The sequence below is a fragment of the Ambystoma mexicanum genome, chromosome 8 (genome assembly GCF_040938575.1).
Source record: "Ambystoma mexicanum isolate Mex_15411 chromosome 8, UKY_AmexF1_1, whole genome shotgun sequence".
Classification (NCBI taxonomy): domain Eukaryota; kingdom Metazoa; phylum Chordata; class Amphibia; order Caudata; family Ambystomatidae; genus Ambystoma; species Ambystoma mexicanum.
Window position 1 is genome coordinate 1013515114 of NC_090929.1, and position 12350 is coordinate 1013527463.

The following is a 12350-nucleotide window of genomic DNA, read 5'->3' on the forward strand; positions in this document are numbered from 1 at the left end:
CAGCACTCCCGATGCCGCGCAGTGCTCCCCAGCGCCGGATGATTTAACACGAAGATGTGCTCCTAGTCACTGGGATTAGGCATCTTATATAGTGAGGCAGTGTGGAGTGCTTCGGGGGGATACAATGTATCCCCTTTCTTACTTACCTCTTAACATTTTTGTTACAATTGCAAGTTTACTTGAATGGCTGGTGGCAGTGGTTTTACCTTCATGAATTTTAGTCTTTATTACTCGCAGGCTGTTAAATCAGCCTGGGTAATGCACACAAGGGCCACAATTCTGCTAGAATGGCAGGTACCTTGTTTCACCATTTCTCGCTTGCTTGTTGTTTCTGAAGTCTTCCCCTACGATTCTAGGCAGGTACGACCACAGTAGAAGCGAGAGGGGAGTCCAAAGTCTGTAGCCCTTTGTCTTTCAACTTGCCTGAATGGAACCAGTTCCCACTGGGGGTTGGCTGTCCTGATTGCACAGCCAGACTGCCCCTTTTCGAAAACTGCAGGAATATATTGCAGAAATTGTGCTGTAGTTCCTGATAAATATTCCGAATCTGGAAGCTGCTGACAAGTCGACCAATGGAGCTGAATCCGAAGAGGAAGATGAGGAAAAGATAAGTAAAAGTATGAATAACTCGGAAGGAGACTGCGCCCAATTATCGAAAAGGTTTCTTTATTTTGAAGTGCCCTTTGAATGATGACACGTGTTTCGGTCTCCCTGAGACCTTTTTCAAATCAGGGCTATTAGTCTTGAATTCTTCTAGTGCCCCTATTACATTTGGAATTCGTCCTCCACAATAAACGGGTTAGATCCTCTTATATTCTTTCAGATCAATTAGCAGCATAATGCATGGAAAGTGCAGTGGTTCATGGGGTTAAATCCCACCTTGTGCAGGAAAGTCCTCCGTGTGTCAAGAGACCGAAACATGTGTCATCATTCAAAGGGCACTTCAAAATAAAGAAACCTTTTCGATAATTGGGCGCAGTCTCCTTCCGGGTTATTCATACTTTTACTTATGTTCAAGGGGTTTTTTTCTTGGCTAAACCCACAATCCGGTGAGACGCGACCATTTGCATTAAACTAGTCACGTTTGAAAAACACCTAATCTCAACAAAGCTGATGTCGCCATGTTAGACCAAACCGCTGCAGCGATGAGGAAAAGATGTCTGTAGCGATGTCCAGCGACTGGAGAGCCTGCTGTGTAACTGAAGCCTGATGCAACCCTTCCTTCCAATCGACCTGGAGGTCCCAAAAATGACTCCTACCCAGAGGCTGGTGTGATCCACTAGTCTCAAGAAGATCTGCATTTTGAGCAATCCCATGACGTACTGTGACCCTGCTGCGCCAATACACTGGGACCTCGAGCCCGAGTGCAGTGCATGATCTTCCAAAGTTAGAATCAGTCAGAAATTTGGTGGACTCCTGCTGGACCTCCAGAGACACTATTTGATTCCCTGAAGTCCCCTCACCATAGTGCAGGACTGAGAGAGTGAAGAAAATCCGACCGGCGATATTCGGTCTTCATCTGGCTGCTGTAAAAAGTTGCCAAATCCACATAGCCGTGAGAATCCGGGAAGAAACCTTTGCTGAAAACCTCCTCTGATACCTGCTGCTGCAAGTTGCTATCCAGTATCCAGTTCTTTCATCTCCAGGCAAAGGGACCAGGGACCAGGTCCTATGCTACTGAATCCTGAAGGCATCCACTCCAAAGCTCTTCTTTTTGTGGGCTTGGGTATTATTTAAGTCTGGTGTGCATCTTGTGAGTCTGAGTGAGTGATTTGTGTGGTTGGGAGTTTGCCCATACCACTTGCCCAGGCCCAATGCTGGAACACATATATGGAGCATTCTGTCAAGTCCCTGAACACTTAAACTAACTCTGAAAGTGAATACTTCTGTAAGAATGGAATTTTGACTTTCCTGCAACTGAACCCTATCTCGCCCTATCTCAACTTGCCTACAGCTAGCCTCTGAGAGAACTCCTGCAATAGACTAGGGAAGAACTGGATAAGAAAAGAATTCTGCCTTAAAAGTATAACAAGTTTAAAAGTACTTTCTTGCTACAGAAATGAGTGTGGTAACTATCTCTGTGAAAGAAGTTACAATGCTTTCCTTTGAGTTGCATTCTGCCCCTCTAAAAAGCTTACACGTTGCTTACTAACTTTGAATGGTGTTTCCCCCTTCTAAAAAGTAATGTGTTGGTACTGTTTTTATCATTGCTTAACTTAATGACTGTAAAAGCTTACCAATAGGGTTTACCTGCCTTCAATAACATTGCGTGATTATTAAAGTGTATCATAGGATTTTGCTTTCCCTGGTGTTAGGGAGAATTTTCATTTCTGTGCCAATTCCCTTTAACCTTACAGAGCCCCCTCTCTTTTGCTGGACTCTGGGTTTTTTAATTTCAACTCCTGAGTGAGTGTAACTTTTTTCTGACTCATGTGTTTTTCTGACTAGGAATTTTGTGTTTCTTACTGTTTAATAAAGTCTGGTAAACCGGCTAGGCATCTGCTTTTTGCATTGTAACACAGAGCACCTTTTGTGCAGTGCCACTGAGAAGTCCCTTGCACTTCTCTTAATGTTTAACTGCTTTTTCTTCGGTGAACTACTGTTCCCAAAATGAGTAAAATGACTCCTGTCTTACTTACCTTTTCTTTTGTGGGTCCAGCACACACCACCCTATGTGGGGTGCTGGCGGTTACATAGTAACTCCTTTATCCCACTTATCAGGTAACATTCTGCGATACGAACTAACCTGAATAGCTGGTGGCAGTCTTTTTTTTTCTTCTTTTTTTTTTTTTATTACCTTGTGCCATGTATGTGCAGGCTGATTCCTCAGCTGCAGTACATCACCCAAGGGTGGTCATTTTCTCAAAATGGCTCCTGTATTCTTTTTTTCGCCATTTCTTGTCCATCAGTTCCTTCTGGGCTTGAATCAGGTTTGAGTCCTTTGTGCATTTTGCCTTTGGCGGGCTTCAACCCTGAAGCCCGCCCAGGCTCCAGTATGTCTGGAAAGGCAGGAAATGAGGGAGAGTACCGAAACTTCCCTGTCCTTTGTCTCTAGGCGTGCCAGAGTGAAACCAGTTCTGATTGGCCGGCTGGTTGCCCAGGAGGAAAGTCACCCTGCTGGGTGATTGACAGCCTAGGGCTGTGAATGAATGGGAACTTCCTTAAAAGGCAAGGTTTGTGGGTCTAGAGGCAGAGTCGACCACTGGAGGACAACATTCGATGAAGACATGAAGAGACGCCAGCAGCACACTCCTGGACCGCGAAGTGCCAGGTGAAGCCCTGCAGCTGTGCTCACCCTGTTTTTGTTTCGACTGGGAAGACTTGTATGGGATGACTTCCTCCCTTGGGCTGGTGGGACCAACTAGCCTTGAGACGAGCTTCATTTTGGCACAACCCCTGACTTGCTGTGCCTTTCCAACGCTGTAGAATCCCAATGCCCGGGGAACCCTGACCATCATTGAGTGCATTGTCTTGGAAGTACGAATCTGGCCAAAACTTTGTGGGCATCCAGAGGACCCTATAGAAGCCGGACATCTTCATCCAGAGTCCCATCACCGGAGTCCAGGACCGAGGGATCAAGGTACCTCTAAACGTAGCGGTTTGTTCTTCTTTGGCACTGAGAAAAAGGCACCAAAAGCATAAAAGGCTGCAGAATCCAGGAGAATCTCAAGTGTTGCCACAGCAGCCTTCCAGACGTCCTCCCTTGCGTCACCACGACCAAGGACTAGGAACAAGGGTCTGCTACACTGCAACAGGAAGGCATCCAGCTGGAATGAATTCTTCATGTCACAGGTGCTGTGGGGCTTGGGGTACATCTACATTTGCCACTTGTGGTGCTGCCTAGCTTGGTGAATACTATTTTAAACTCTTTTGAGTTGACCTCAACTCACTTGCATTGGCCTCCCAGCTTATGCTTTTTCAAGGTGGCTCCTCTTGATCTTCTGCGATTTTTTTTTTTTTTTTTTTTTTTTTTTTTTTTTTTTTATTTTTTTTTTTTCGTTTTGAATGACTGACTTTTAAAACATTTCTAAGAAGAGAGCATCCAAACTTTGAACTAGCCCATTGCCTTTGGCTGTCCTGGCTCCCTAAAGGCCCCCTTCTGAACCTATTGGCTTTGGCAGTGCTTGTTCCCTTACATGTAATTGTTGAACCCTATTATTTCTGTGATAAGACTGCCTACATCCCTCTGGCAAAATCCAACTGTTTTACTAAGTACAAAGTATGTTCTGATCTAACTATAACGTTTCCGTCCTAACTCAATATTGCATGGTGATCACAAATAAGTGTCATTACTGTCCTCCAATGACACCACTCAATGTGCTGGAATATATATAACATATGAAAAGTTACTCATCTGGTTTACTGGTCTTGTTGAATTGAATCCTAACTTTGGCATTCATCTTTTTTTTTTTTTTAAAATGTTTTTATTATTTGTATTAACAAAAACACACAAAAACAATCCAACAGTGTATGTCATATTTATCAAGCATTTGACATAATACCGCAAGTTAACCACTGCTCTCCTTTAACCCTCCTCCCAACTCGAGCCTACTCTCCCACTCCTTCCACTGTGGTGTCTTCCAGAGGTTCACTTCCTTCTGTATCTCTAGAGAAGTTCTGTTAATTTGGCCAATCCTGGGTAGCCCCATACAGTGTAGCTATTAAGTGTCTCCAAGCCATCAGAGTTTCCGTCTCTTCCCCCCCCCTTATTGGTCGCCTCATACCATACCGCTGTTTCCGCCTCTGCCCATTTCAGGAGGTCCCGCCACCACACCTCCATTCTGGGCCTGTGGCTCGCCTTCCACCCCATGGCAATTCTACGCTTGCCCAGTATGTAGGCTAGGTCCTTGAGTTTGCTTACATGCCTCAGGTTGCATCGTCTCGTGAAGCCCCCTACCATACATGCCCACACTGATTGCACGTCTAGCTGGATTCCTTCCTCAGCCAATCGTTGGGTGATTTCGCCCCAAAATTTCCCAATCTCCGGTCTTGCCCAGAACATGTGCACATTTAGGGCAGGCTTGTGTTCCTGTGTTTTTTAATCTAGGGCACCTCTGAGGGGTCATGTATGCCATGTGGGTTACGTATAGTTGGATCTGCTGCAACCTTGCGTTCCTGGACACTTTTTTGTGGTATCTTGGGGCCCTCTCCCACAGCCCGTTATGCATGGGTACCCCTACTTCTTCCTCCCAACCCGCCTCAGTTGCGTTACCGCCTTTCCCAACCTGGACATCAAGAGATCATAGATTCGGGAGACCTCATGTCCACCCTCTGAGATATCATAAATAGTTTCAACAGTTGCATCTGGTTGGTCTTCCAGCACCAAATCGGGTCATGATTCTCTCGCCTGTCGAACCACCCTGGTGTAGGTAATGAATTGCCCGGGGTGTGATCTGGGTCCATCTATCAGCGCATTACATTCTATAACCTTCCCCTCCTGCCATAGGTCTCACACTGTTGCGATGCCCACCGATTCCCAGTGCTTACGAATCGTCTTTCGCAGTTGTTCATCTACTCCCGCCAGCGCCACTAGCGGCACCTGCAGGGAACACAGAGTTGGGTTCTCCATGGCCCGACAGGCCTTATGCCATACCCTCCATCCCAGTTCCAACAGCCTCGATCACCCTCTCAGTACTAATTTGGGCACCCATATCATTTCTTTCAGGAAAAATGGAGCACATTCGGACCTGAGCAATTTGGACTCAGCTGTGGGGTCCTCCTTCAACCATTTAGCCACATACTGTAATTGGCTAGCCAGGTAGTAGATCTCAAAGTTGGGTAGTTTGATACCCCCTCTATCGTACGTGTTCTGCAATTTCCATAAGGCTATCCTGTTTCTGGTATTGTGCCATATGAAACCTCTGCATAAACTCTGTAGTTTACCAAAGAATCGCTTGAGTATCAAATAGGGGATATTAACAAAAAAGTGTAATAGCCTGGGCAGGGCCACCATTTTCAACAGCGCCACTCTCCCTATCATGGCGAGGGGGAGGTTCGCCCAGAATCTCATGCTCTTGTCCAAGTTTGCTACTGCCCTCTCCGTGTTGTGTATGTGTTCGTCTTCCACCCTGTGATATATATCAAACCCCAAATATCTAAAGGTACTGATCTCCTAAGGTAACTGTAATACTGGTAGGTCCTCACGCGAAGTCCCTTTGTATCTACCAAGGGGGAATAAACTGGATTTCAAGGGATTTACTGCGATCCCAGAGAACGACGCAAATCGCTCCATTACTTCAAGGATATATTGCAAATTTTCCTCTGGATATCTCAGGTATAACAGTATATCATCCGCATACAGCGATATGAGATGTGGTCCCCCCCTTGGTGTGGATTCCCACAGTTTCGTATTGTTGTCTCAGATATATCGCTAGGGGTTCCAATGCAAAGATGTACAGCATCAGAGACCAGGGACAGCCCTGTCTGATGCCTCTGCTGAGCTGCCATCTATCCGAGATGATCGCCCCCATCTTGACTCTGGCTAGTGGGGAGCTGTACAACAATTTAGCCCAGGCCCTATTCCGTATTATTTCAGGGTGGCCAGCAGCCAAGGCCATCTGACCGAGTCAAAGGCCTTCACTGCATCTAGCGAGGCTATAACCAATTCCTGCGTGTCACATCGTACTTGTTCTATAACATGGTGGAGCCTCTTTAAGTTGTCGGCTATGCTTCTGTCTGCCACATATCCGGTTTCATCTTGGTGTATGAGCTTGCCTATGACGTGTCTCAATCTGGTTGCCAGTACAGCCGTAAGAATCTTACTATCCTGATTTAACATGGAGAGCGGTCTGTATGACCCGCAATCCGTGCTTGGTTTGTTGGGCTTGAGAAGTGGGATAATGATAGCCTCTCTGAGGGATTCCGGTAACCTCCCAGCTGCCAACACCTCGTTCAGCATATTTAACATTGGGGGAAGTACTTCCGGGCTATACATTTTATAAAATTCACTAGGCAGTCCGTCAGTTCCCGGGGCCTTACTAGTGGGCAATTGCTTAACCACTGCTTCCAGCTCCTCTAGCGTAATCGGGGCATCCAAGTTCTCTTTCTTCCGCACTCAGCTTTGGTAGGCCTATATCCTCCAATATTTCTGTAATCTCGCTCCCCTCCCCCTTTTCTGCATCTTGATACAGTTGTTGGTAAAATTTGAGGAACCCATCATTCACTCCCTCTTGGGTGTCTACCATTTGACCATTCTCCCCTTTTATTCACTGATAGCTGATCTGGGTGTTTCGTTTTTGTACATCCATGCCAGCAACCTCCCCGCCTTATCCCCACCCCGTGTTGTCTCTCCGTATATTTCTTATAGTTCAGGTTACATAGCCTCTCCCAGTGTGCCCAACATTCTTGCTGTATTTTACCTATGGCTTCCGCGCCCGCTGGGGAGCTATCTCCCTTGTTCATGGATATTCAAGTTTCTCCTCTGCTTTTTGCAGATCCCGAATTATTTCATCTTGGAACCCTTTAGATTTCGATATAGTTGATCCCCTCACCACCACCTTAAAAGCCTCCCACAGGGTGCCTGCCGATCGTACACTACCGGTGTTTCTCTCAAAATATTAAATAATATCCTCCCTTAAATCCTCTCTGAACACTGTATCTTTCAATGCCTCAACTCTGAGCCACCATGTTGGTATCCTTGGTCTAGGGGGCAGGTATTACCATGTTACGATCAGTGGCGAATGGTCCGAGAGGGCCCTCTCTTTGTATTCTGCCTGTGCTATTTCCCCAGTCACCTCTGAAGAGACGAACACGTAATCCAGCCGAGTGTATAGGTTTTGTGGGGCTGCATAGTGCGAGTAATGTCTATCTTGTGGGTGGCGTAACCTCCATATGTCCTCTTATTGTAGTTTCCCTAACAAGGTCTCCAAGGTTCTGGCAGCGGGGGTGGGTTTACTTTGTTTATCATCCGATCTATCCATCCCTGGGTCCAGCGTGCAGTTGAAGTCACCGCCCTATATAACTACCCCTCCTAGGTACGGGCTGACTTTACCATATGGGGTCTTGAAATATGCTACAGTATCCTGGTTGGGTGCGTATGAGTTAATGATGCTCACCTCCTATATCGATCCCCCTACCGCAACCATCCTCCCGTCTGTGTCCTCTTTGGGATTAATCTTACTATTAATTGCTGCTTTTTAAAGATTGTCTAATTAGCCTTGTGTATATATAAATAAATGTTTATACTATAACTTTAAGTGTGTAAGTGTTTACTTGGATACCTGTATTTACTGATTTCATTGTACAGCTCACATTACCGCCCTTAAGATAAGCCTGGCTGCCCAGTCACACTAACAACTTCTGCAGTACATGCCTATATTAAAAGGTGGGTTACCTAATACCAAGAGATAAGTCCTGTGAAGTCCAAACTAGTTGGACTCTACAAATTCTTACCTAACACCTGCTCTCCTTTATACAGATCTAAAACAGTCTTTAGTTAATACTTGCCTTTGAGTTGCTGGTAGCGCCTGTTTAAAGTTTTTAGGCCTTACTCACCTTGAATAGCTGCTGCTCTTCTAAACTTCTAACACTGCATTGTGCTTCCCTATATTATTGTGTTGCTATTCTAAAATAGTTCAATACAGTTCTTATTTACCTTAGAAACTGCAATATACACTTCTTAAACGTATACTGGGTATAACTAGCTAATAGATAAAGGATAGTTATGTATCAATAGGTGAAATACGTATGTTGAAATAAATTGGGTGTTTCTTAAATTTTAACAGGGGTTTGCTTTCCCTGATTTGCTTTGGGCATTCTAAAATAGTTGAGTGTTCATCCTTATCATTTAGTAGCTTGAGGCCCTTCCAGAAATTATGAATTGATCTACTAACTCTGAACAGAGTTCTAAAAAGTAATGTTGCAAGGTGTATACTTGTAACAGGTTTGGTTTAATATGTCATTTCATAACTGAGTGTCACTGCATGACTGACAGGGTCAACCTGTGAAATACTCATTGTATTCTAAAAGCATATCTAACCTTGTCTTCTTCCCCAAGTATAGAATATTACTATCCTTAATGTATAATCTTAGGTTTGGCTCACCTTGATTTGCTTCTTGCGCCTCTAAATAAGGTTATACCCTGGTTTGTATACCATAGGTATTGAGTTGGTTTTTATGATTGTGTTTATATGATGTTATAGTACTTACTCACCCAAGAGTTATCTTGGTCTACTTATATTTACAAAAAAACCCTTTATTTTTACAATACATTTTGTTCCAGTGTTTAGTTGGACCATATGTATGCTACAATTTCTTTGAACCAAGCTACAACCCTCTCTTCCTCCTAAGATAAGCCTGGCTGCTCTGTGCATGCTACCACATTCTCAGGTGGTACTGCCTTATACTACGAGAGGAGCTTATATACTGCCTCAGATGTTTGCTTTTATGTAGTCCTTAGTTAGGCTTAAATAAAAAACCTTTCCTAACACTATTGTACAAGCACCCTTCATGAGAGTGCCTCCATGTGTTATTGTTTATGTAAATGTGTTATTGTAAGTAATTTCTGATCGAAAGGGACATCCCTTTTCTTCAAATCAATACAAAAAGAATGGAATGATCTCCCTTCCTATCCTGGGTTGATTCAAAGTGAGGCATTTTGTTGAGCTTGCCTCGGTCTCACTCGCACGTTTGCACCCTAGTAAGTTGGCAGTGGGTTTGTAGTTCAACCGGGAGGACAGCCCAGAGGCAACGCATTTGTCTTGGAAGCAAGACAAGGCATAGCAACACAGGTTCGAATCTTTGTCTTGCGCTTAGAAACTGGTCTTCGATATTAAGCGCGTTAAATTATTAAAACCTTGAATAATCTTGCCTTCAAAGCAGTGTGTGAGGCATTGTGAAGAATGATGTCTGGGTTGAGGTCATTGTGTATGTAGAAGCTTCCTTTAGGTTGAGTGGGAAGGCATTCTTTGAGAGATTTACCAGACTGGTTGTCAAATGTGTGTTGACTTAGGAGGGACCGTAGTATCAAGACAAACTTTCCCCAAACGTATTGAACACTGATGGATGGTTCAATTTGGTGCACCCATTTTAAAATCGCTGCTGATCAACTGCGTGATTTTCTTTTTCCAGAACAGAGGAGTCTGCCGAGACTCGGAAAGTAGCAGCTACGTGTGCGTCTGTCCCCGGGGATTTACTGGGAGCAACTGTGAACATTCCCAAGCCCTCCACTGCCACCCAGGTAATATCTGAAAAATGTGGTTGCCTGCGACCCCACACAGTCTGAAGGCAGTATTCTCTCCTTTATTGCCAAATGCCCCATTTGCAGTTGGATAGCGTCATGGCAGTGTTGGCAAGGTTTGATCACAGGGATCTTGCACAGGAAATATTGCCCTACTAGATCAAGGTGCATCACTAAATATTTTGACATCTTTTCAGTCATTCTATTCATATTTTCAATTTCTATTAGACGTGTATATATATTACTTTCCTGGTGAGACGTTTCTGTCTCCAGACCACAGTAAGTGGTGGTTTTTGACTAGTTTCTGATTTAAACAACTTTTCTACCATTTATATTGGGCTGTAATCTTAGATGTAGAGCATAGTGCAAATAAAATATGCTGCTTGAGGCCTAAATATATATATAATATTGCCTATTGCTGACCTATGGTGAAGTTCCTCCATAAAAAGAATCACCTTGTAGTAGGAATAGCTGTACACCGTTGACCTTCTTCGGTTTCGAATTTAGAGGGTAAGAAGGGAAGGGAAAGGAGAGGGTAAGGGGGTGACTAGCCAATGTGCACAAGCACCAATTTCTCATGTGTCTTACCATTTCTCTTGGCAGAGGCATGCGGCCCAGATGCTACTTGCATTAACCGAGAGGATGGACAGGGATACAATTGTCGCTGCCACCTTGGCAAGTCAGGAGATAAATGTATGACAGGTAAGTGAGAATGGAGATGAGGTGTTTCGTATTCTGATTAGTTAATGTGTGGTTTTTGTCATCATGATCGGTGGTACTTAAGTAATTTTATGGGCTGAAAAGAATCATGTCACTATTATCATACTGTCTAGATCACTGTCATTGTCTTGTCGAACAGCCAATCTTTCTTTGCGCCAGGCTCATATGTGAAGTGTGTTGGTCAAGCATATAAATGTACATGCAGCATCTGAGACTACCATAGTGTAATCTTGGTCAAGTTGATTTTGATGTAGCTAATAGCAGATTTATCTGCTAAACCATAGATGGGAAAGGCCCTGGGGGGCATAGGATATTTGTAATTGGGTGGCAATAGGTGCAACGGATATGTTCATGAGCTTGCTGCTAGTTTGTGTGCATGCTGGTGAGGCTTGTTAAGTGTGAGAGAAGTCTTCTACTATTGCAGCAGCACAACCTGTGCCCACCTCAATTTTTCTTTTGCGTTAAAGATCCCACACATATCAGCACCTGTAGGTGGTTATTGACCTGCTCTCAGCCAACCACAATTTTCTTAGTGCAGTCAATAACTACTGGTATTGATTGCATGCTGAACATTCTGAATTTTAAATCAGTGAGGGAAGCAACAATGCAATTTACAGGCAGGATTTATTTCATCAAGACTTCATCTCTTGGAGGATCTTTTTTTGCTGCAGCATCCAGTTTAACTCACGAAAGAGAGGGCTAAAATATGCAGAAATTCTTTACCTTTCTAATAGGGAAACAGTTTACTTTTACATGACACCTAATGCATGCTCATCTTAAACCTGCTAGAGTTGAACCTACGTTTCCAATTAAAATGTTAATTTATGAAGACAATCTTGTTATTTAAATACTACTAAATACAAGCATATTTTATTTACTAACTCAGTTTGTCTGTTTACTTTACTCACTATTTAAGTAACACTTTCTTACTTCACCACCAAAACTCAATAACATGTATTGCTAAATTCAATATGTGCTAATAACCCAATAGATCTCGGAAGGGGTCATTATCACTTGCGATAATGATTTTTACCCAATTTATGGTCTTAGGCGAAGGTGGCCGGTCCTTACCCCACGATAATGACAGCTCCCTCGGTATATAAGGCTCTATTACAAGGGCCTATCAACTCATAGGCCGCATATACCATAGCCTTCGCTGTCGATGGGAATCCGTGAGAATCACTATGCCCCAGTCACTAGCAAAGGCTAACATCGGATTGTTTGCCAGATGTGCTGCTGAAGCCCGCAGGGCTCAGATGAGTGATGGTTTTGCAGTCGGCTTTCAGCAGTACAGAATGACATCCCATGGTTTATGAATGATGAACACAACTCCCTGGAGATGCTGAGACCGCAAAGCGAGGAAAGTGGTGTAAAGTATGGGAAGGGAAACAATGATGTGGTGGTGGGATGACATGCTGGCATTACGCCCGCTCCATTCTCCCTGCTTCCTCGT

The 12350-nt window shown here is 44.1% G+C and overlaps 1 protein-coding gene across 7 annotated transcripts in view; it reads left to right on the plus strand.

Annotated features, from left to right (window-relative positions):
* Positions 1-12350, plus strand: part of HSPG2 (heparan sulfate proteoglycan 2) — a 1237996-nt gene that overhangs the window by 1148453 nt on the left and 77193 nt on the right. For all 7 annotated transcript variants that reach the window (XM_069610942.1, XM_069610946.1, XM_069610944.1 and 4 more), the window contains 2 exons: positions 10069-10177; positions 10781-10879. In XM_069610942.1, coding sequence (XP_069467043.1) covers positions 10069-10177; positions 10781-10879 — 208 coding nt within the window. The remainder of the gene's footprint in view (positions 1-10068; positions 10178-10780; positions 10880-12350) is intronic.